The 25,591-nt window shown below is 46.7% G+C and overlaps 1 protein-coding gene and 1 long non-coding RNA gene across 2 annotated transcripts in view; both read right to left on the minus strand.

The window, feature by feature from the left end:
* Nucleotides 1-1,708: 1,708 nt before the first annotated feature.
* Nucleotides 1,709-25,591, minus strand: part of LOC147115972 (uncharacterized) — a 38,367-nt gene continuing 14,484 nt past the window's right edge. Inside the window, exon 2 of the long non-coding RNA XR_015078595.1 lies at nucleotides 1,709-2,444. This is a non-coding gene — a long non-coding RNA (uncharacterized LOC147115972). The remainder of the gene's footprint in view (nucleotides 2,445-25,591) is intronic.
* On the minus strand, nucleotides 10,565-12,336 carry LOC147115973 (uncharacterized). The gene has a single exon (XM_085989485.1). The coding sequence runs from the start codon at nucleotides 12,132-12,134 to the stop codon at nucleotides 10,575-10,577; it is 1,560 nt and encodes a 519-aa protein (XP_085845611.1). The 5' UTR covers nucleotides 12,135-12,336; the 3' UTR covers nucleotides 10,565-10,574.

Consider the following 25,591-nt stretch of genomic DNA (forward strand, 5'->3'; position numbering starts at 1 on the left):
AACGTTAGTGGGAGTGGCATATAGACCTCCAAACAGTAATGCAGAGGTTGGGGATGGCATTAAAAGGGAAATTAGAAAAGCATGCAATAAGGGCACAGCAGTCATCATGGGTGACTTTAATCTACATATAGATTGGGCTAACCAAATTACTAACAATACTGTGGAGGAGGAATTCCTGGAGTGTTTACAGGATGGTTCCCTGGACCAATATGTCGAGGAACTAACCAGAGATCAGGCCATCTTAGACTGGGTATTATGTAACGAGAAAGGATTAATTAGGAATCTTGTAGTACGAGGCCCCTTGGGTCAGAGCAATCATAATATGATAGAATTCTTCATTAAGATGAAGAATGAAATAGTTGACTCAGAGACTAGGGTCCTGAATTTAAATAAAGGAAACTATGATGGTCTGAGGCGCGAGTTGGGTAGGATTGATTGGGGAATGTCACTCAAAGGGTTGACGGTGGATAGGCAATGGCAAACATTCAAAGACCGCATGGATGAACTACAGAATTTGTTCATCCCAGTTTGGCATAAACATAAAACAAAAAAGGTGACTCAACCGTGGCTAACAAGGGAAATTAGAGATAGCATAAGATCCAAGGAGAGGACATATAAATTGGCCAGAAAAAGCAGTAAACCTGAGGATTGGGAGCAGTTTAGGATTCAACAAAGGAGGACAAAGGGATTAATTAAGAAAGGGAAAATAGAATATGAGAGTAAGCTTGCAGGCAACATAAAAACTGACTGTAAAAGCTTTTATAGGTATGTGAAGAGAAAAAGATTGGTGAAGTCAAGCGTAGGTCCCTTGCAGTCAGAATCAGGGGAATTTATAATGGGGAACAAAGAAATAGCAGACCAATTAAATACATATTTTGGTTCTGTCTTCACAAAGGAGGACACAAATAACCTCCCAGAGATGTCGGGGAACATAGGGTCTGATGAAAGGGAGGAACTGAAAGAAATCAGTATTTGTAAGGAAATGGTGTTAGGGAAATTGATGGGATTGAAGGCCGATAAATCCCCAGGGCCTGATAATCTACATCCTAGGGTACTTAAGGAAGTGGCCCTAGAAATAGTAGATGCATTGCTGATCATCTTCCAACATTCGATTGAATCTGGAACAGTACCCATGGATTGGAGGGTAGCTAATGTTACCCCACTATTCAAAAAAGGTGGTAGAGAGAAAACGGGGAATTACAGACCGGTAAGCCTGACATCGGTAGTGGGTAAAATGCTAGAATCCATTATAAAAGATGTAATAGCAGAGCACTTGGAAAACAATGACAAGATCGGACAAAGTCAACATGGATTTACAGAAGGTAAATCGTGCTTGACTAATCTACTGGAATTTTTTGAGGATGTAACTTGTAAAATAGATAAGGGAGAACCAGTGGATGTGGTGGGACTTTCAGAAGGCTTTCAATAAGGGCCCGCATAAGAGATTAGCGTGTAAAATTAAGGCACATGGGATTGGGGGCAAGGTATTGACTTGGATAGAGAACTGGTTGGCAGACAGAAAGCAAAGAGTTGGAATAAACGGGTCTTTTTCCGTGTGGCAGGCAGTGACTAGTGGGGTACCGCCGGGATCGGTCCTTGGACCCCAGCTATTCACAATATATTAATGATCTAGACAAGGGAACTAGATGTAAAATCTCCAAATTTGCAGACTGTTGCGTCCGTGTATAATAAGACACAGACTGCGGAGAACGGTACAAAAGGGGTTTACTCAACGTGGCTCACACTGCAACTGATCTGTACAGATTACTACTCAGTGCTATATACAGGTGTGGTCACTGCCGGTACTGCAGTATACATGAGCTGTAAAACATAGTTCCCCCTTAAAGGTATATACATTACAATTCCTCCCCTTTTAGATTAACAGTACCATAACACTCATTTAACAGTTAAATATCAACTAATTACAATTAACACTTTTAACATGCAACATTAGCTGAATATGGTCTATTTATATATTCAGTCTTTGGGGAGGCTTCCTGATCCTTTCTGGATAGCGCCTTTCCCGAGTGTCTTGCTCTTGGTGCGGAGGCGATTCTGGCCCCCTGTCATCAGTTGGTTCATCAGCTTCCGATGCTACTGTTTCTGGGGTAGATGCGACCTGTACGTCGGGTTCATCACCAGGTACGTATGGGCGAGGCATGGGTTGACTTGTTCCTGTGACTCTAGGATCTGGTCAGCATTGCGTCTCGCGATGCTCTCCCCAATGTCCACTGTGTACATTAGTGGGCCCTGCCATGTGCATATCGTTCCTGGCTGCCATTTTTCTGTTCGGTAGTCGCGTCTGGTTGCCCTACATTGAAGCTCCTTGTTGGCTTCTCATGGATGTGCTGGAATTGCTTACTCTCAACATCTCTTCGTACGTTTGGTCTGAGCAAATCCAGGCGAGATCTTAACCTTCGGTTAAAGAACATCATGGCTGGGGCCTGGTTAAGAACATAAGAACATAAGAACATAAGAAATAGGAGCAGGAGTAGGCCAATCGGCCCCTCGAGCCTGCTCCGCCATTCAATAAGATCATGGCTGATCTGATCCTAACCGACAAACCACTATCACAGAACCATCTCCTGAATCTAACAGAATTAGACACACGAAATAAGAGCAGGATCAGGCTACACGACCCCTGGGCCCGCTCCGCTACCCACAGGGCCATGACCGATCCGAACCTAGACTCATGTCCAAATTCCTGCCCGCTCCCCGTAACCCTTAATTCCCTTTACTTCTAGGAAACTGTCTATTTCTGTTTTAAATTTATGTAATGATGTAGCTTCTACAGCTTTTTGGGGCAGCATATTCCATGGACCTACCACCCTCTGAGTGAAGTAGTTCCTCCTCATCTCAGTTTTGAAAGAGCAGCCCCTTATTCTAAGACTATGCCCCCTAGTTCTAGTTTCACCCATCATCGGGAACATCTTCCCCGCATCCACCCGATCCAACCCCTTCACAATCTTATATGTTTCAATAAGATCGCCTCTCATTCTTCTGAACTCCAATGAGTAGAGTCCCAATCTACTCAACCTCTCCTCATATGTCCATCCCCTCATCCCCGGGATTAACCGAGTGAACCTTCTTTGTACTGACTCGAGAGCAAGTATGTCCTTTCTTAAGTATGGACACCAAAACTGTATGCAGTATTCCAGGTGCGGTCTCACCAATGCCTTGTACAACTGAAGCAATACCTCCCTATTTTTATATTCTATCCCCCTAGCAATGAAAGCCAACATTCCATTGGCCTTCTTAATCAATTGCTGCACCTGCATACTAACCTTTTGAGTTTCGTGCACCAGGACCCCCAGATCCCTTTGTACTTCAATACTTTCCAGTTTCTTGCCATTAAGATAATAACTTGCTCTACGATTTTTCCTGCCAAAGTGCATAACCTCACACTTTCCAGTATTGTATTCCATCTGCCAAATCTCTGCCCACTTACTTAGCCTGTCGATGTCCCCTTGCAGGTTTTTTATGTCCTCCTCATTCACTACTTTCCCTCCCATCTTAGTATCATCTGCAAACTTTGATATGTTACACTCGGTCCCCTCCTCCAAATCGTTAATATAGGTTGTAAAGAGTTGGGGACCCAGCACTGACCCCTGCGGAACACCACTAGTTACTGATTGCCAGTCTGAGAATGAACCATTTATCCCAACTCTCTGCCTTCTGTTAGATAGCCAATCCTCTATCCATGCCAGAATATTACCCCCAATCCCGTGATTTTTTTATCTTAAGCAATAATCTTTTGTGTGGCACCTTGTCAAATGCCTTTTGGAAGTCTAAATACACTATGTCCACTGGTTCCCCTTTATCCACCCTATACGTTACTTCCTCAAAGAACTCCAGCAAATTTGTCAAACATGACTTCCCCTTCATAAAACCATACTGACTTTGTCCTATTAAATTATGATTATCCAAATGTCCTGTTACTGTCTCCTTAATAATGGACTCCAAAATTTTACCTACCGCAGATGTTAGGCTAACCGGTCTATAGTTTCCAGCCTTCTGTCTACTGCCCTTTTTAAATAAGGGTGTTACATTAGCAGTTTTCCAGTCTGCCGGGACCTTTGCCGAGTCCAGGGAGTTTTGGAAAATTATTACCAATGCATCCACAATCCCTACCGCCACTTCCCTCAAGACCCTAGGATGTAAGCCATCAGGTCCAGGTGATTTATCTGCCTTGAGTCTCATTATTTTACCGAGTACCACTTCCTTAGTGATTTTGATCGTGTTTAGCTCCTCCCCCCCTTTAGCCCCTGTTTGTCCAGTGTTGGGATATTCTTAGTGTCTTCTACTGTAAAGACTGATGTAAAATATTCATTCAGTGTTTTTGCCATCTCCATATTTCCCACCATTAATTTCCCGGTCTCATCCTCTAAGGGACCAACATTTACTTTAGCCACCCTTTTTCTTTTTATATAACTATAAAAACTCTTACGATCTGTTTTTATATTTTTTGCTAATTTACTTTCATAATCTATCTTCCCTTTCTTAATCAATCTTTTTGTTATTTTTTGCTGTCTTTTAAAGTTTTCCCAATCCTCTATCCTCCCACTAGATTTGGTTACCTTATATGCCCTTGTTTTCAGTCGAATACTACCTTTAATTTCTTTACTTAGCCACGGATGGCTGTCTTTTCTTTTACACCCTTTTCTTCTCAGTGGAATATATTTTTTTTAGAAGTTGTAAAATAACTCCTTAAATGTACACCACTGATCATGTATCGTCTTACCCTTTAATCTATTTTCCCAATCCACTCTACTCAATTCCGCTCTCATACCTTCATAGTCTCCTTTATTCAAGCTTAGCATGCTTGTTTGAGATCCAACCTTCTCACCCTCTAATTGAATATGGAATTCAACCATGTTATGGTCACTCATTCCAAGGGGATCCTTTACTAGGACATTTTTAATTAATCCCGTCTCGTTATACAGGACCAGATCTAAGGTTGCTTGCCCCCTGGTCGGTTCAGTTACATACTGCTCAAGAAACCCATCCCTAATACACTCAATGAACTCATCCTCAAGGCTGCCCTGCCCAATTTGATTTGTCCAATTAATATGATAGTTAAAATCCCCCATAATTATAGATGTTCCCTTATTACAAGCCTCAACTATTTCCTGATTGATACTCCGTCCAACAGAGTTGCCACTGTTCGGAGGCCTATAGACTACGCCCAATAGTGTTTTTTTCCCCTTATTATTCCTTACCTCCACCCAAACTGTTTCATTATCCTGATCTTTTGCCCCAATATTATTTCTCTGTATTACAGTGATTCCTTCCTTTATTAACATAGCCACCCCACCTCCCCTTCCTTCCTGCCTGTCCTTCCTGATGGTTGGTGACTGCATGTGTCGCATTCCAGTAGGCGAACAGGAAATTGTCCACCTTGTGCTGCAGTGGAATGTTGTCATTGTACATAGCCTTTATTGCCTTCTTAAAGGTTTGTACGAACATCTCAGCCAATCCATTTGTGGCTGGATGATACGGGGTGGATGTGTAATGCCTTACCCCATTCTTTTTCAAGAACCTCCAGAACTCTTCGGACACAAACTGTGGTCCGTTGTCGGAGCAAATGTGTTCTGGCAAGCCATTCCTGGCAAAAATGGTCCGTAGGACTGCAATAGTTTCTCCGTGGTGGTGGAGGACATTTTGATGACCTCAGGCCATTTCGAGTGCGCATCCACGGCTATTAAAAACATTGAGTCCATGAATGGACCAGCAAAATCAATATGCACCCGTTTCCATGGAGTTGAGGGCCACTCCCATGGGTGCAGAGGGGCCTGTGGTGGTGCATTTTGGACTTTCTGGCATCCTGAGCAGCTCTTGGTCAGGTCCTCGATTTGTTTATCGATTCCCGGCCACCGCACATAAGCCCTGGCTAGGCTTTCCATTTTTACCCCTCCCAGATGACCCTCATGAAGCTCATTGAGCACTCTATCCCTTAACTTGGGTGGAATTACCACTCGGGATCCACACATCAAGGTCCCCCTGCACACTGACAGCTGTTCTCTCCTTGTCGAGACTGCTGGCAACAGTGAGTCGCCATGTGCTGGCCATCCCTTCAGTGTCAAATCATATACCCGAGACAGTGTCGGGTCATTTCGGGTTTCCTTTTTGATACAAGCGTTAGTTACCGGTAGGTAGTCAACTATAGTCCAATGGAATATTTCGACAGGATCCACTGCTGGTGCTTCCTCCGTAGTAGGCAGTGGCAGGCGTGATAGCCCATCAGCATTTCCATGCTGCTTCGTGCCCTTATATTCAATCTCATAGTGGTGCGCCCCTAGAAAAAGTGACTATCTTTGTAGTCGTTGCGCAGTCATCACCGGAACGCCCTTCTTCGGATTAAAAATGGAGACAAGAGGCTGGTGCTCCGTCAGCAAGGTGAATTTCTGCCCGTGCAGTTAGTGATTGAATTTTTTCACTTCCCACACTAGGCTGAGGGCCTCCCTGTCAATCTGGGCATAGTTACGCTCGGCTGAGGTTAGTGATTGTGACGCAAAGGCTATTGGCCTCTCTGAGCCGTCCGAGAATTTGTGCGACAGCACCGCTCCAATGCCGTCGGGTGACGCATCACATGCCAACCGAATTGGTAATGCTGGGTTGTAATGGGCCAATACCTCTTTCGATGTGATTAGTGTTTTGCTCTTCTGGAAAGCTCATCTACATTCGTCACTCCTCTTCCATGGCACCCCAGTTTGCAGTAGGGTGTTCAGTGGGTGTAGTATTGTAGACAAATTTGGCAAGAACTTATGGTAGTAGTTTACCAGCCCGAGGAACGACCTCAGTTGTGACACATTTTCCGGTGCTGGAGCCTTGACTACTGCCTCAATATTCTCTGGGGACTTATGTAACCCCTCTTTATCGATAACGTGGCCACAATACGAGATCTTTTTCTGGAAAAACTCGCATTTGGGGCGGTTAGCTCGGAGCCCATATTCCTGCAATCTAATGAGCACCTGCTCCAGGTTGGCAAGGTGATCACTGTCATTTTCGCCCGTGACCAGGATGTCGTCCAAATAACACTGGGTCCCTGGGATCCCTTGCAGGACTTGTTCCATTGCCCTCTGCCAAATAGCCGGAGCTGATGCTACCCTGAATACCAGCCGGTTGTATTGGTAGAGACCTTTATGGGTGTTGATTGTGAGGTATTTTTTTGATGCTTCGTCTACCTCCATTTGCAGATACGCCTGGGCCAGATCAATCTTAGTGAAGCGTTTCCCTCCAGATAGCGAGGCGAAAATATCTTCAATCCGCGGAAGTGGATATTGTACGGTGTGTAGGACCGGGTTCACTGTTACCTTAAAGTCCCCACGGATGCGAACCTTCCTTGATTCCCCAGGCGTGCTGCTCAATGACTTTTTCATCACAGGGACGATGGGCATAGCCCACTCGCTCCAGTCTACCTTGGACAGTACACCTGATCGTTCCAGACTCTCCAGCTCTGCTTCGACGTCTTGGCAGATCGCATAAGGTACCGGTCTGGCCGTAAAAAATGCTGGCCTTGCGTTTTCTTCAATTTTAATCATTGCTGTCATGCCTTTTAGTGTTCCGAGTCCTTGCTGGAACACTTCTTTCGCGTCAGTTAGGATCTTTGACAGTCGCCCAGGTGTGACGTCATCATCCTTTTTGTCAGCCACAGTCAGTGCCTGTATGGAATGCCAATCCAGTTGTATTTTCCGGATCCATTCATGTCCCAGTAATGGTGGTCCTCCATCTTGCAATACATTCAGGTCTAGTTTTGGTGTTTCCTTACCGTTATATATAACGGTCACCCTTATTTTTCCTTTGGGGTAGACTTTTTGCCCCGTGTACGTCTTCAAAATAATTTTTGTGTCTCTCAAGGGTATGTGTGAGAATATCCGCTCGTAGTCCCGTCGGTTTATGACTGTTAGGGCTGATCCTGTGTCCAATTCCATCTTTACCTGGACTCCTGCTAACTTGAGAGTGATTGATGCGCCATCAATAACTCCAGAAGACTAAGAGTTAAACTTATAACAAGTAGGCTTTTATTAACATAAGAATACGAGCATGCCTCTGCTGGTAGACCGATCCTTAAAGCCAGGGGGACTGGAGGTCAATCGCCTTTATACCTGGGCTTAGGGGTGGAGCCAGGGGTGGAGCCAGCTGAGGCATGCCCAGACATGTTCTGTACAGGCAGATTAGTGGTTTACCACATTCACCCCTTGTTTAAAATGAGTCCGGCGGGGTGAAGTGTCTCAGAAGTTTGTATAGGCAAGTCTCTCCGGGGGTCTTGTCTGCTGTAGTGATCGTCATGGTGCCGGCTGTGGCGGTTCTTTTCCCGTGGCCGTTTCCCGCGTGGGCCGGAGCACCGGCGTGTCGTCTTCGTGGGTGCGGGGTCGGTGGGTGTATAAGGGTGGGTCACAGGGCCCTGGCGTGCCGTCTACTTGGTTAGATGTGGATTCCCTTCTAGGGGTGTGTCGTGAGTAATGGTAGTGGGTAATGGTAATGGGTAGTGGGTAATGGTGTTTTCGGTGGCACCTGAGGGTGCGAGGTCTCGTATGGAGACCATGTCCTCCCGCCCGTCAGGATATGCCACGTATGCATATTGTGGGTTGGCGTGGAGGAGGTGGACCCTTTCGACCAGGGGGTCTGTTTTATGGCTCCTCACGTGCTTCCTGAGCAAGACGGGCCCTGGAGACGTCAGCCATGGCAGTAGCGATGTCCCCGAGGTGGATTTCCTAGGGAAGACGAACATTTTCTTGTGAGGGGTGGCGTTCGTGGCGGTACAGAGTAGTGACCGTATGGAGTGAAGCGCATCGGGGAGGACTTCTTGCCAGCGGGAGGTTGGGAGGCCTCTGGACTTTAAGGCTAGCATGGCGGTTTTCCACACTGTCGCGTTCTCCCTTTATGCTTGTCCGTTACCCCGGGGGTTGTAGCTGGTGGTCCTGCTCGTGGCTATCCCTTTTCCGAGCAGGTACTGGCGCAGCTCGTCGCTCGTGAACGACGAGCCCCTGTCACTATGGATGTAGCTGGGAAAACCGAATATGGCGAAGAGGTCATTGAGACATTTGATGACTGTGGCGCTGGTCATGTCCGGGCAGGGGATAGCGAACGGGAAATGGGAGTACTCGTCAATGATGTTGAGGAAGTACGTGTTGCGGTCAGAGGAGGGGAGGGGCCCTTTAAAATCTATGCTTAGGCGCTCGAAGGGGCGGGTGGCTTTTATCAGGTGCGTCCTGTCTGGCCTATAAAAGTGCGGTTTGCATTCGGCACAGACTTGGCAGTTCCTGGTCATGGTCCTGACCTCCTCGATGGAGTAAGGCAGGTTGCGGGCCTTAATGAAGTGGAAAAACCTGGTGACCCCCGGGTGGCAGAGATCGTTGTGGAGGGCCCGTAGCCTATCGACCTGTGCGTTGGCACATGTTCCATGGGATAGGGCGTCCGGGGGCTCATTAAGTTTCCCGGGCCGGTATAAGATATCATAATTGTAGGTGGATAATTCGATCCTCCACCGCAATATCTTGTCGTTTTTGATTTTGCCCCTCTGCTTGTTATTGAACATAAATGCTACTGATCGTTGGTCAGTGAGCAGGGTGAAGCGTTTACCGGCCAGGTAATGCCTCCAATGCCGTACAGCCTCCACTATAGCCTGGGCCTCCTTTTTGACTGAGGAGTGTCTAATTTTGGGGCCCTGGAGGGTTCGTGAAAAGAAGGGCACGGGTCTCCCCGCCTGGTTAAGGGTTGCGGCCAGGATGAAGTCAGACGCATCGCTCTCCACTTGGAAAGGGATGGACTCGTCCACAGCGTGCATTGTAGCCTTTGCAATGTCCTCTTTTATGCAGGTGAAGGCTGCACGGGCCTCTGCCGCCAGGGGGAAGGAGGTTGACTTGATAAGGGGCCGGGCTTTGTCCGCGTAATTGGGCACCCATTGGGCGTAATAAGAGAAAACCCCCAGACATCTCTTCAGGGCTTTGAGGCAGTGAGGCAGGGGTAGTTCCAGAAGGGGGCGCATTCGGTTGGGGTCGGGGCCGATGATCCGTTTTCCACTACACAGCCAAGGATAGCGAGGCGGGTGGTGCGAAACATACACTTTTCTTTGTTGTATGTCAAATTTAAGCGCTGGGCTGTTCGGAGGAATTTTTCTAGATTGGTGTCATGGCCCTGCTGGTCATGGCCGCAGATGGTGACATTGTCCAGGTAGGGAAAAGTGGCCTGCAGCGCGTTCTGGTCAACCATCCGGTCCATCTCCCTTTGGAAGACTGAGACCCCGTTGGTGACGCCGAAGGGAACTCTGAGGAAGTGGTAGAGGCGGCCGTTTGCCTCGAAGGCAGTATACTGGCGGTCTTCAGGTCTGATAGGGAGTTGGTGGTATGCCGACTTCAGGTCAATGGTAGAGAATACCCGGTACTGTGCAATCTGATTGACCATATCAGATATGCGGGGAAGTGGGTATGCGTCTAATTGGGTATACCTATTGATTGTTTGACTGTAGTCAATGACCAGGCGCTGTTTCTCGCCGGTCTTCACGACCACTACTTGGGCTCGCCATGGGCTGGTGCTGCCCTCGATAATCCCCTCCCGCAGGAGTCTCTCTACTTCTATTTTAATGAAGCTTCTATCCCCGGCACTGTACCGCCTGCTTTTTGTTGCGATGGGCTTGCAGTCGTGGGCGAGATTAGCAAACAACCGGGGGGGGGGGGGGGGTGGGGGCTGACTTTCAGGGTGGATAGGCTGCATATAGTGCGCGGCGGTTGTTTCAAATTTTGCCGGCTGCAGACTGTAAGTGGGGGCAGGGGCCCGCCATACACCATCGTGACACTCTCTAGGTGGCACTGGAAATCCAGTCCCAGTAGCACAGCAGCGCAGAGCTGTGGCAGGACAAGGAGTTTAAAGTCTTTGTACTCTGTGCCCATTACTGTCAGGGTCGCTACACAGTAGCCGCCGCCGTCCGCCGTATGGGACTTGGAGGCCATAGAGACCCGGTGGCGCGTGGGCATGACTGATAGGGAGTAGCGTCGCACCGTGTCGGGGTGGATAAAGCTCTCCGTGCTCCCGCAGTCAAATAGACAGTTTGTTGCGTGACCGTTTACCTTGATGTCCATCGTGGACCTGGCCAGTTGGTGAGGCCTGGATTGGTCCAGGATGATGGAGGCCATCGTTGAGGTCGGTGGGTCGCTGTTGTACTCGCGCGAGGCAGTGGGGGAGTCAGGGGCCTGGTCCCAAAGTGACATCCAAGATGGCAGCCCGCACCGCTCACACGCGGCTGGTGATGTCCAAGATGGCGGCCCGCACGGCTCACACGCGGCTGGTGGTGTCCAAGATGGCGACCTGCACGGCTCACACGCGGCGCCGCTGGAGTTGGTCAGTTTCGCCCTGCACACTTTGGCATAGTGCCCCTTCTTTCCGCATTTGGAGCAGATCGCGTCCTTCGCCGGGCAGTGTTGTCTGGGGTGCTTGGCCTGGCCACAGAAATAGCACTTTGAGCCTCTGGACATCACAGCTGTAGTTGGGCTGCAGGTGGGCCGTGGCGGTGGTGGCGTGGCGCAGGCCTGTGGCCTTACCGTGTCCCAAGATGGCGGCCCCCGCGACATCCACGGGGCGAGGAGGGCCGTATGGTCGGGGGGGTAGGCATCCATGTTTTGGAGGGCCACGTCCAGCGAGTTAGCAAGGGTCACAGCCTTCTGCAGGTTGAGCCCACTTTGCTCTAGCAGTCTCTGTCGAGTGTAGCAGGACCTGATGCCAGCGACGTAGGTGTCTCTGATTAGGTCATCAGTATTTTCCGCGGCCGTCACCGATTTGCACTTGCAGTCCCGGCCGAGGACTCTCAGTGCCCGTAGGTATTCATCACCCGATTCCCCGGGTCGCTGTTTGCAGGTAGCCAGGAGGTGTCTAGCGTAGACCTCGTTGACTGGCTTAGTATATTGTTCTTTTAGTATCGTGATAGCGGCCGTGTAGGATACAGCGTCTCGGATAATCAAATATACTTGGTGGCTCACCCGTGAGTTCAGTACTAGCAGTTTGTCAGCTTCGGTCCTGACGGTAGTGCTGGAGGCCTGCAGGAATGCTTCGAAGCAGCTCAGCCAGTGCTCGAAGTTATTTGATGCATCCGCCGTTTGAGGGTCCAGTTCCAGGCGTTCCGGTTTCAGGATTTGCTCCATTTTAAAACCTTTTGTTAATAAAATTGATGCGCCATCAATAACTCCAGAAGACTAAGAGTTAAACTTATAACAAGTAGGCTTTTATTAACAAAAGAATACGAGCATGCCTCTGCTGGTAGACCGATCCTTAAAGCCAGGGGGACTGGAGGTCAATCACCTTTATACTTGGGCTTAGGGGTGGAGCCAGGGGCGGAGCCAGCTGAGGCATGCCCAGACATGTTCTGTACAGGCAGATTAGTGGTTTACCACAGTGACCCAAATGGTTCAGTGATCCTCCGTTGTGATCACATTATGTAGTTTCAGACAACTCAGTTCCCTGCTTTCGGAGTCGTTATCACTCTTTTGTTCGTCTGAACTATTCTCCGTCATCTTATGTACCTTCTTGTACTTTCCTTTGGTAGGTTTCTTATTGCTGGTTTTCTTTCCCGACTTGCAGACTCGTGCTATGTGTCCTACTTTTCCACACTGTCTGCACACTTTGTCTTTGAACCAGCAATCATTCTGGTTGTGTGTTGTTCTGTCGCAGCGATAGCACTTCTCTGTTCCATATGACATTTCGTTTGTGCCATATTCTTGCGGTCTCTGTTGTATCTCTGCAGCGCCCCGTGCTGCTGCTTCATATGATACCGCAATGCTGAAAGCCTTTTCCAGCGTAAGGTCCTTTTCAGATAAAAGCCGTTTCTGGGTTCCTTCACTTTGAAGCCCACACACAAACTTGTCCCTTAAGGTATCTGCCAGTCCCGCTCCAAACTGGCAGTGTTTCGATAGTTTGCGCAGTTCTGTTAAATAATCAGCATTGCTTTCATCCTTATGCTGGTTCCGTTTGTGAAACTTGAATCTTTCTGCTATCAGCAGTGGTGTGGGGTTTAAATGTTCCTTTAGTATCGTTACTATGTCTTCAAAACTCTTTTCCATTGGCTTCGTTGGGGTTGCTAGATTTCGTAATAAACCATACGTCTTTGCACCCATTAAATTTAACAATACCGACGCTTTCTTGTCATCTGACACCTCATTTGCCTTGCAGTACACCTCTATTCGTTCGACATATGTAGTCCAATCTTCGACTTCATTGTCAAATGCGGTGATACTGCCACTCTTCGGCATTTTGGGTGTGGTTTAAAATGGTGTCTCCCAATGGCTTAAAATGGCATCTCCCGTGCTTTCCTTCCTCCCCCGCTGCTGCCAACGCCGCTCCCGGCGGTTCTCATGGCAATGGCGGCGCCCTGTCGGTTTCGCACGCTTCTCCTGCACTGCTGGCAATGCTGCTCTCGGCTGTCCTCGTGGCAATGGCGGCGCCTCGCGGGTTTCTGCGCGTCTCTCTCTCCCTCTCTCCGACGCTGCTCGGCCCCTGAACACCGGCTGCGCCCTGTGCGCTCTGCCCTCTCTCTCTCTCCCCCGTCGATGCTGCTCGGCCCTTTGCTGTGCTGCTCGGTCGGGCTCTAGCCCGCCGCTGTCCGGGAAGGGCCTGCGCACTACCTGTTGTCAGCTTGTTTCGCTGGACCACCTCGACTGGAAAGCCAAGCCTGGCTCTCGACAGCCTCCCCCGCAATTCTCGAGTCTCTGCTGGATGACTGGGTGGTTGCCCGTGGTCGACGCCCGAGTCTCTGGCCTTGACCTCCAATCCACTGATCTCCAGGAACGAATCCCCGGGAGGTGATGCAGAGTTGCAAGTAGGTTCGAACCTGCCTCGTTGCCAATGTTGCATCCGTGTATAATAAGACACAACTGCGGAGAACGGTACAACAGATGTTTACTCAACGTGGCTCACGCTGCAACTGATCTGTACAGATTACTACTCAGTGCTATATACAGGTGTGGTCACTGCCGGTACTGCAGTATACATGAGCTGTAAAACATAGCTCCCCCTTAAAGGTATATACATTACACAGACGACACAAAGCTGGGTGGGCTTGTGTACTGTGAGGAGGATGCCAAGAAACTCCAGGATGATTTGGACAGGTTGGGTGATTGGGCAGAAGCATGGCAGATGCAATATAACGTGGATAAATGCGAGGTTATCCACTTTGGTGGCAAAAAGAGGAAGGCAGATTATTATCTGAATGGCAAAAGATTGGGAGAAGGGGAAGTGCAACGAGACCTGGGTGTCCTTGTGCACCAGTCGCTGAAGGTAAGCATGCAGGTGCAGCAGGCGGTTAAGAAGGCAAATGGTATGTTGGCCTTCGTAGCGAGAGGGTTTGAGTACAGGAACAAGGATGTCTTACTGCAGTTGTACAGGGCCTTGGTGAGACCACATCTTGAGTATTGTGTGCAGTTTTGGTCGCCTTATCTGAGGAAGGATGTTCTTGCCATGGAAGGAGTTCAGCGAAGATTCACCAGGCTGATACCTGGGATGGCAGGAATGACGTATGAGGAGAGATTGGGTCGATTGGGCTTATACTCGCTGGAGTTTAGAAGAATGAGAGGGGATCTCATTGAAACTTATAAAATTCTGACAGGACTGGACAGACTAGATGCAGGAAGGATGTTCCCGATGGTTGGGGAGTCCAGAACCAGGGGTCACAGTCTAAGGATAAGGGGTAAGCCATTTAGGACAGAAATGAGGAGGAATTTCTTCACCCAGAGAGTGGTGAACCTGTGGAATTCTCTAAGGGATCAAGGGGTATGGGGAGAAAGCAGGGACAGGGTACTGAATTTGGATGATCAGCCATGATCGCATTGAATGGCGGAGTAGGCTCGAGGGGCCGAATGGCCGACTCCTGCTCCTATCTTCTATGTTTCTATGTAAAACCCACAGGATTAAAGGCAGTGGCAGCATGGATACAAAATTGGCTAACAGTCGTTTTTCAGACTGGAGGGAGGTATTGGAACCACTGTTCTTTTTGATATATAGTAATGATCTGGACTTGGGTATCTAGGCAGAATTTCAAAGTTTGCGGATGACACGAAACTTGGAAATGTAGTAAACGATGAGGAGGATAGTAACAGACTTCAGGAGGACATAGACAGACTGATAAAATGGGCAGACACATGGCAGATGAAATTTAATGCAGAGAAATGTGAAGGTTGAGGCTGTATGAACTAAATGGTACAATTTTAAAGGAGGTGCAGGAACAGAGAGACCTGGGGGGGTATGTTCACAAACCTTTGAAGGTGGCAGGACAAGTTGAGAAGGCTGTTTTAAAAAAACAAAAACATATGTGATCCTGGGCTTCATAAACAGAGGAATAGAGTACAAAGGAAGTTATGATGAACCTTTATAAAACACTGGTTAGGCCTCAGCTGGAGTATTGTGTCCAATTCTGGGCACCACTCTTTAGGAAGGATGTCATGGCTTTAGAGAGGGTGCAGAAGAGACTTACATTTTGTCATTGCTGGTAATGGTTCTGGTTTTGTCATTTTCAGCTTTTTTTATTTGTCCCATTATCACTCCCTTTTGCCTTGTACCATCATCCTTTTTGTCATTTAATCACTCCTGCCTTCCACTCTACCAAGAATTGCCAGTTAACTCTTATTTAATTAGGAGACATCAATGTTTGCCTGGATGCTAACATTTTTCCAGTTTTGGTGAAAGGTCATCGACCTGAAACGTTAACTGTGTTTCTCTCTCCACACATGCTGCCTGACCTGCTGAGCATTTCTAACATTTTCTGTTTTTCTTTACTAGAATTGTACCAGGGATGAGGGACTTCAGTTATGTGGAGAGATCAGGGAAGCGGGGGTTGTTCTCAGCTTGTTAGAGCAAAGAAGGTTCGGATGAGATTTATGGAGGTGTTCAAAATCACCAACAGTTTTGATAGAGTAAATAAGGAGAAACTGTTTCCAGTGGCAGAAGGGTCGGTAACCAGAGGACACAGATTTAAGATGATTGGCAAAAGAACCAGAGGTGACCTGAGGAAACCTCTCTTGACATGTGTTGTTGTGATCTGGAATGCACTGCCTGAGGGGGTGGTAGAAGCAGATTCAAGAGTAACATTCAAAAGAGAATTGGATAGCTACTTGAAAGGAAAAAAAAAATGTAGGGCTACGGGGAAAGAGCAGGTGAGTGGGACTAATTGGATAACTCTTTCAAAGAGCCAGCACAGATACAATGGGCTGAATGGCCTCCTTCTGTGCTGTATCATTCTATGATTCTAAGTTACCCTCTCTCAATTCTAGCCTCCAAATCTCTTTTTAATCTTTTTTTCCCCAAATTCTTTAATGGGCAGTTCTGCTCTCCTCTTTCCTCTCCTGATCCTTCCAATATGCATCCTGCATAAGAACATAAGAACGTAAGACGTAGGAGCAGAAGTAGGTCATTTGGCCCCTCGAGCCTGCTCCGCCATTCAATAAAATCATGGCTGATCTGATCTTGGCCTCAACTCCACTTCCCTGCCTGTTCCCCATAACACTTGACTCCCTTACCATTCAAAAATCTGTCTATCTCCACCGTAAATATATTCAATGACTCCGCCTCCACAGCTCTCTGGGGAAGAGAATTCCAAAGATTCATGACCTTTAAAAGTGGATAAATCCCCAGGCCTGGATGGAATGTATCCCAGGCTGTTCAGCGAAGCAAAAGAGGAAATAGCAGAGGCCCTGACCATCATTTTTCAATGCTCTCTGGCTTCAGGTGTGGTGCCAGAGGACTGGAGGACTGCTAATGTGGTACCCTTGTTTAAAAAGGGAGAAAATGATAGACCGAGTAATTGCAGGCCAGTCAGCCTAACCTCGGTGGTGGGAAAATTATTGGAAAGAATTCTGAAGGACTGGATAAATCTTCATTTAGACAGACATGGATTAATCAAGGATAATCAGCACGGATTTGTTAAGGGAAGGTTGTGTCTGACAAACTTGATTGAATTTTTTGAGGAGGTAACAAGGAGGGTAGATGAGGGTAATGCATTTGATGTAGTGTATATGGACTTTAGCAAGGCTTTTGACATGGCAGACTGGTCACGAAGTTAAAAGCCCATGGGATCCAGGGCAAAGTGTCAAGTTGGATTCAAAACTGGCTCGGAGACAGGAAACAGAGGGTAATGGTCAATGGGTGTTTTTGTGACTGGAAGGCTGTTTCCACTGGGGTTCCGCAGGGCTCAGTACTAGGTTCCTTGCTTTTTGTGTTATATATCAATGATCTAGACTTGAATATAGGGGGTATGATTAAGAAGTTTGCAGATGATACTAAAATCAGCTGTGTGGTTGATACTGAAGAAGGAAGCTGTAGACTGCAGGAAGATGGGCAGAACAGTGGCAAATGGAATTCAATCCAGAGAAGTGCGAGGTAATGCATTTGGGGAGGGCTAACAAGGAAAGGGAATACACATTAAATGGTAGGACACTGAGTAGCATAGAAGAACAAAGGGACCTTGGAGTGCATGTCCACAGATCCGTGAAGGTAGCAGGCCAAGTAGATAAGGTGGTTAAGAAGGCATATGGAATGCTTGTCTGTCTTAGCTGCGGCATAGAATACAAGAGCAGGGGGGTTCTGCTTCAACTAAATAAAACACTAGTTGGGCCTCAGCTAGAGTACTGTGTGCAGTTCTGGTCACCACATTACAGGAAAGATGTGATTGCACTAGAGAGGGTACAGAGGAGATTTACAAGGATGTAGCCGAGAGTAGAGAATCTTAGCTATGAGGAAAGACTTGATAGGCTCAGCCTGTTTTCCTTGGAACAGAGGAGGCTGAGGGGAGACCTTATTGAGGTGTATAAAATTATGAGGGATCTAGATAAAGTGGATAGAAAGGACCTATTTCCCTTAGCAGAGGGGTCAAAAACCAGGGGGCACAGATTTAAAGTAACTGGGGGAAGGTTTAGAGGGGATTTGAGGGGAAATTTCTTCACCCAGAGGGTTGTGGAGGTCTGGAACTCACTGCCTGAAAGGGTGGTAGAGGCAGGAACTATAACCACATTTAAAAAGTACTTGGATGTGCACTTGGGATGCTCTAACCTGCAGGGCTACGGACCAAGAGCTGGGAAGTGGGATTAGGCTGGATAGCTCTTTATTGATTGGCGCGGACACGATGGGCCTAAATGGCCTCCTTCCGTGCTGTAATTTTCTATGATTCTTTTTATGATTCTATGAGAAGAAATTCCTCCTCATTTCCATTTTAAATGGGCAACCCCTTATTCTGAAACTACGCCCCCTAGTTCTAGATACTCCCACTAGGGGAAACATCCTCTCTGCATCCACCCTGTCAAGCGCCCCTCAGAATCTTATGTTTCAATAAAATCCCCTCTCATTCTTCTAAACTCCAATGAGTTTAGGCTCAATCTTTCTTCATAAGGCATATTCTTTTTCTTCCTGTGTTGAAAACAAGATGCTTTCCACAGTCTCCAAATTTTTCTCCAAGTCCTCAAAACTCTGGATTTCCATACCTCCCGCAGTCTTTCTTTCTCCTATAATTCAGGCCTTCAAAACCTAAGCTTGGCAACACCTAATTACTGTTACAAAAACAGAAAATGCTGGCAATACTCAGCAGGTCAGGCAGCATCTGTGGAGAGAGAAACAGAGTTAACGTTTCAGGTCGATGACCCTTTGCCAGAACTGGAAAAAGCTGGAGATGGAACAGGTTTTTAAGCAAGTGCAGGGGCAGGGAAAGGGAGGAGGGGAGGAAGGAACAAAGGGGAAGGTCGGTGATAGGATGGAAGGCAGGAGAGATTAAGAGACATTGGGCCAGAAATTCGCGGCCAAAGGCGAGAGTGCGCTCGGGGTACTCACGCATCTGGCCGTTGGAAATGCCGGCGTTCAGCATGAACAGCGCATGCGGGGAACGCCGGCATTTCCAGACCTCGAGCGCGTGCGACTGCACAGGCAGCGCTTGCGCAGTGAACGTCGTAGATTTCATTCATGAAATCCGTGAGGGTAAGTCCTCAGAAGTTACACTTGAAAAAAGCAAGTGTAAAGTGGTTCATTGGCTGAGGAGGAAGAAACATTTTATCGTGGAGCTTCTGAAATGCAATATTTGTGTTTGGGAAAGGGAGGGAAGTTATTTTAAGAAATTTTAAGTAAGTTTTAAAGTTAAAATTTTTTTTTTTTTTAAAAGGGTTTTCAGAACGGTAGGTAGAAGGAGCAATTGTGGCTGTGTGAATGGAATGTGAGAATGAGTTATGTATGTATGTCCACATATATTCCTTTACGTATATGTATGTATGTTTTATATTCCTTTACTAATGTGTATGAATGTATGTTTTTAATTATGATTTTCAAATAAGTTACTTTCTCTGAAAGTCATAATTAAATAATACATTCATACACATAAGTAAAGGAATATATACATAACACACAAAGGAATATATACAGACATACATACTTTCAGAAGCTCCACGATAAGAAATATCTTCCTCTGGAGCAACTGTACCCATGCTTTTTTCATGTGTAAGTTGTAAGGACTTGACCTCACTGAAAGCAGTAATGAAAGCGGCGAATTATACTGCGCACGCGCTGCCTGTGCAGTCGCACGCGTTCTGCCTCTGAACCCCTTCGTTCAGAGGACAGGAAATGCCGGTTTTCCCCAAAAGCACTGTGCATGCTGAAAACCGGCATTTCATCCGGCCAGATGCGTAAGTACCCCGACCGTACTCGCGCAGTTGGAAGGGAATTACTGGGCCAACATTTTACATGTCAATAAAATGAAAAATGTAACAATTGCACGACTTGCCCCCTCGCATCTGCGACTGAGGGTCCAAGGAGGTGCATTGCGCAAGAGGTCATCATCGTACGTATCCTCACACTGTTCCCTTTGGGGAACTGTATGAAGTGGTGGAAGGATTTATGGCCGTGATTAACGCTCATTCCGTGACCGTAACCATCTTTGAACCAGTCATTAGGGTGGTTAGTCCTATGGCGGGAGGGTTTTACGGGCTCCCACAACCCATCTGAGGGGGGGGGCCACCAACACCCACGGACGCAAGTATCCCGCTGGATGTCCACCCAGAATTTAAAGTTGGAACTCCGACTCCACTTGCCGGGACTGTCTGGAGTGGGGTTCAAAACCCTACTCCTTCTGGCCCAGCGGCGGGGATGCTTACTGCTACGCAAAAGGCCCACTCCGCACAAAAGGTGACACCCATACGTTTCCTGCGCCTTTTCCCTCCCTGTGACTGGAGCCCTATGCTGCCATTTCACGTTGCTAATCGGATTGGGCCTTTGTCATAGCGGTAGGATCCCCGCCGCTGGGCCAGATCAGGGTAGGGTTTCGAACCCCGCTCCAGACAGTCCCGGCAAGTGGAGTCAGAGCTCCGGCTCTAAATTCTGGGTTGACATCCAGTGGGATATTTGCGTCCGTGGGTGTGGGTGGCCCCCCCCTCCTTGTATAGCTTGTGGGAGCCCGTAAAACCCTCCCGCCATAGGACTAACCACCCTAATGGCTGGTTCAAAGATGGTTACGGTCACGGAATGAGCGTTAATCACGGCCATAAATCCTTCCACCACTTCATACAGTTCCCCAAAGGGAACAGTGTGAAGACACGTATGACGACGACATTGCTAAATAAATAAATGGAATTAAAAAAATTCTTTTAGGGCTTTTAAAAGTCTTTAAATTGCTTTAATTCTCTTTAAAACTACTTCAGATTACTCAAAATAATGTAAACATTTTAAAAAGTTTATAAAAGTTACCAAAATCTTCAAAAAACTTCCAAAAACCTATTTAAACTGCTGCTTTGCATGTAAAAATCCTTAGCAGCTTGACAGAAACATTGGGGGCGTGTCCAGTGAAACTGAGACCTCAAGGGGCGTGTCTCACTTACACTGCACGCTCCTGGCTTCGCGCTGGCTGCACTCCTGGGCGGCGTGACGTCATACGCTGCCCGGGATTCTTCTTTTTCATTCACCAAGTCCAGGCGTCCCTGGAGCTGATCGTCAGTAGCGCGGGGTAAGTGTAAATACGGGGCTTGCACGCGCTGCAAGCCCCGTTCTGGAATTTCTGGGCCATTAAGAGAGATTAAGAGATGGTGCAAGGCAAAAGGAGATGGTAATGGAACAAGTTAAGAAACAAAAGATGGCTCTAGATGAAGTGTAAATGGCACTGGCTGAACGAAAGACAGTTGCCATATGGGAGAGAGAGAAAAAAAAAATTGGATAAAAAGATAGGGGCCGAGGTTATGGCCTAAAATTGCTGAACTCGATGTTGAGTCCAAAAGGCTGTAAAGTGCCTAATCAAAAGATGAGGTGCTGTTCCTCGAGCTTACGTTGAGCTTCATTGGAACAGTGTAAGAGGCCGAGGACGGTGAGGTCTGAGTGGGAGTGGAACGGAGAATTAAAGTGACAGGTGACCGGAAGCTCGGGGTCCCCCTTACGGACTGAACGGAGGTGTTCCGCAAAGCGGTCACCCAATCTGCGTTTGGTCTCCCCAATGTAGAGGAGACTGCATCGTGAGCAGCGAATATAATATACTAAATTGCAAGAAGTACAAGTAAATCGCTGTTTCACCTGGAAGGAGTGTTTGGGGCCCTGGACAGTGGGAAGGGTGGAGGTAAAAGGGCAGGTGTTGCATCTCCTGCGCTTGCACGGGAAGGTGCCGGGCCTAATCTGCATCAACAATCAGTACCTAATTGCTGTTTGTTGATGCAGCTTGCCTTCTTTTCTGCTCATTTCAACTTTACTGCTAGCCCCTATTATGGGCCTTGGCCCTTCATTTAGACTTGCCAATATAAAGAAGTCACATTTATTGCCTCGCCTTTCTCGTGCGATCACATATATAAAAATGGCAATTAAGTTCATTGTGGTTTAATAGCATATGAAGCGTCCAGACAAAGCATTGATGTCTCCGAATTGAAATAAGAGTTAACTGGCAATTCTTGTCAGTGCTACATTATAATCATATTATTGGTTAGCTGTTATCTTTTCTCTTGTTTGAGTCATTTTTATGTGGGGGTGATTCAGAGTCAAAAATATATTTGTCACCACAATATAATTAACTCAACATAAATACTTAACAACATTTTCTACATGAACTACTTAGATGTTGCAGAATTACACATCCGAACTGATTGATGTCCCTTACCATCTGTAGTTTAAATAAATTAATGTCTGCTGATACATAACATAGTAATGAGTAATTTAATGCACAGTCTTATGGTGAGAAATATAAATAGCCATAGAAAAGATGCGCACAGTTTGAATTTATTGCCCATCTTTCATATCTACATATATGAATCACGCACGTCTGAGAGCTTTTTGGATGATGCTAACTAGATCGTCATTATGGGGAGCAAAATGCTGATGATGAGGATGAGGATGTCACCTAAACCTTCGTTTGTCATGCAATATTCAGGCATCACAGAGAGGCCACGTACCTAACCAGTTCAGTAGTTTTGTGTTGAAACCCTGCAAGCAGCTGCCCTTGTGCTTTGGAGAGTTTATCAAGTGAGTACCTCAGCAATACAAACCCATGAAGATACCAGGTTTGAGCCCTGGTTTGTGCTGAATTCGCTGACCTAGGCCAAGGTGGCACCGGTGGAAAGGGTGCTGCAATTGGCCTTGGCCCCCTTGAGTTGAGGAAGGAACATCAACCAGGTTCCCTGCTCTCAATCACTGTCCACTGGTTCTTGCTGGAAATGTGTGCGGATGGACATAGGATGAGAACCATTCTGAGCTTTGGTGTCCCCACTCGAATGAATAGCCCACTAACCATCACTACTACAGCTCGCAAATGAATAGTGGCTACTTGGTTGAAATACTGAAGGGTAACTGGTGTGTGCAGAAAATCAGTAAGGAGTCGATCCCTTTGGGAGCAGGGGAAAACAGGCAGAGAAAATTAGAGAGAGAAGATCCTTCAAACCCTTCAATCACCTTGAGAATTCCTTGTGGCCTTGAGCAGAGATGACATACTAGTTGAAATTCTGTCTGGTATAATGGCCTGTAGTAAGACTGGAATGCCTGTCAGTCTGTTAACCCTCTCATTTGCTACTGTCCTCCCTGCAGTACAGCAATAGCATCACCCAGGCCTCCCTTAGCCCTTTGGAGAGTAAAGCTGCTGGGATTGTTGAAGCACCCTTAAGGACCATTAACATAAGAACATAAGAAGTAGGAGCAGGAGTAGGCCATACGGCCCCTCGGGCCTGCTCTGCCATTCAATAGGATCATGGCTGATCCGAACTTAGACTCATGTCCATTTCCCTGCCCTCTCCCCGTAGCCCCTTATTCCCTTATCAGCTAGGAAACTGTCTATCTCCGTTTTAAATTTATTTAATGTCGCAGCTTCCACAGCTCTCTGAGGTAGCAAATTCCATAGATTTACTACCCTCTGAGTGAAGAAGTTTCTTCTCATCTCAGTTTTGAAAGGGCAGCCCCTTATTCTAAGATTATGCCCCCTAGTTCTAGTCTCACCCATCAGTGGAAACATCCTCACCGCATCCACCCGCTCAAGCCCCCTCACAATCTTATATGTTTTGATAAGATCGCCTCTCATTCTTCTGAATTCCAATGAGTAGAGGCCCAACCTACTCAACCTTTCCTCATACGTCAACCCCCTCATCTCCAGAATCAACCAAGTGAACCTTCTCTGAACTGCCTCGAGAGCAAGTATATCTTTTCTTAAATATGGAAACCAAAACTGTACGCAGTATTCCAGGTGTGGCCTCACCAGTACCCTGTAAAACTGCAGCAAGACTTCCCTGCTTTTATACTCCATCCCCCTTGCAATAAAAGCCAAGATTCCATTGGCCTTCCTGATCACCTGCTGTACCTGCATACTAACCTTCTGTGTTTCATGCACCAGGACCCCCAGATCCCTTTGTACTGTAGCACTTTGCAGTTTCTCTCCATTTAGATAATAACTTACTCTTTGATTTTTTCTGCCAAAGTGCATAACCTCACACTTTCCAACATTATATTCCATCTGCCAATTTTTTGCCCACTCACTTAGCCTGTCTATGTCCTTTTGCAGGTTTTTTATGTCCTCATCACTCACTGCTTTCCCTCCCATCTTTGTATCGTCGGCAAACTTGGATACGTTGCACTCGGTCCCTTCCTCCAAATCATTAATATAGATTGTAAAGAGTTGGGGTCCCAGCACTGACCCCTGCGGAACACCACTAGTTACTGATTGCCAACCCGAGAATGAACCATTTATCCCAACTCTCTGTTTTCTGTTAGATAGCCAATCTTCCACCCATGCCAGTACATTGCTCCCAATCCCGTGATTTTTTATCTTGTGCAGTAATCTTTTGTGTGGCACCTTGTCAAATGTCTTTTGGAAGTCCAAATACACCACATCCACTGGTTCCCCTTTATCCACCCTGTTTGTTACGTCCTCAAAGAATTCGAGCAAATTTGTCAAACATGACTTCCCCTTCGTAAAACCATGCTGACTCTGTCCGATTAAATTATGCTTATCCAAATGTCCTGTTACTGCTTCCTTAATAACGGACTCCAACATTTTACCAACCACAGATGTTAGGCTAACTGGTCTATAGTTTCCAGCCTTTTGTCTGCCTCCCTTTTTAAATAAGTTGATGTACCCAAAAGTTACCCTTATGGCCAAGAAGTGATGCCTCTACTGTGTGCAGCTGTTAACACCATTCAGTCATGAATGAGGAGTACTGCTACTCTGTTATATTTTATTTTTAATCACCATGTTTCTTGAACTGTGCAGTTTCACAATGCATTTGATTAAGATGTCCATTTTCATCACATCTGCATTGAACTTTATGCTACGAGGTGCAGCTTGGTGAGAACGTTCTTCACTTTCCGATGTATTGGCTTGTAGACCAAGTTGATGAGGCTGTTATTAAAAAAAACCATGACATCCTGGGCTTTATAAATAAGAATCATAGCGTACAAAAGCAAGGAAGTTATGCTAAACCCTTATGAATCACTGGTTAGGCCTCAGCTGGAGTATTGAGTCCAATTCTGGGCGCCACACTTTAGGAAGGATGTCAAGGCCTTAGAGAGGGTGCAGAGGAGATTTACTAGAATGGTACCAGGGATGAAAGACTTCAGTTACATGGAAAGACTAGAGAAACTGGGGTTGTTCTCCTTGGAGTAGAGGAGATTAAGCGGAGATTTGATAGAGCTGTTCAACATTATGAAGGCATTTTGATAGGGTAAATAGGAAGAAACAGTTTCCACTGGCAGGAGGATCGGTAACCAGAGGACACCGATTTAAGATAATTGGCAAAATAATCAGATGGGAGATGAGTCGAGTTTTTTTAACCCAGCAAGTTATGATCTGGAATGCAGTACCTGAAAAGGGTGGTGGAAGTCGATTTGATGGTAAGTTTCAAAAGGGAATTGGATATATACTTGAAAAGGAATAATTTGCAGAGCTATGGGGAAAGGGCAGGGGGAGTGGGACTAATTGGACAGCTCTTTCAAAGAGCCAGCACAGGCACAATGGGCTGAATGGCCTCCTTCTATGATTTTATGAATGGCCTCTCTTGTGCCGAATAATTCATTTATGAGTCTGCTATTTCAGAAAAAGTGTACTTTTAAGAATCATTTTGTACCTGCATCTTTAAAGACAAAAATCTATATGTATCCCATTAGGTCTTGTACTATAGCTAATTTAATT

Source organism: Somniosus microcephalus, chromosome 6, assembly GCF_052327205.1.
Source record: "Somniosus microcephalus isolate GS21.2 chromosome 6, FLI_Smic_1.0, whole genome shotgun sequence".
NCBI classification, from domain to species: Eukaryota; Metazoa; Chordata; class Chondrichthyes; order Squaliformes; family Somniosidae; genus Somniosus; species Somniosus microcephalus.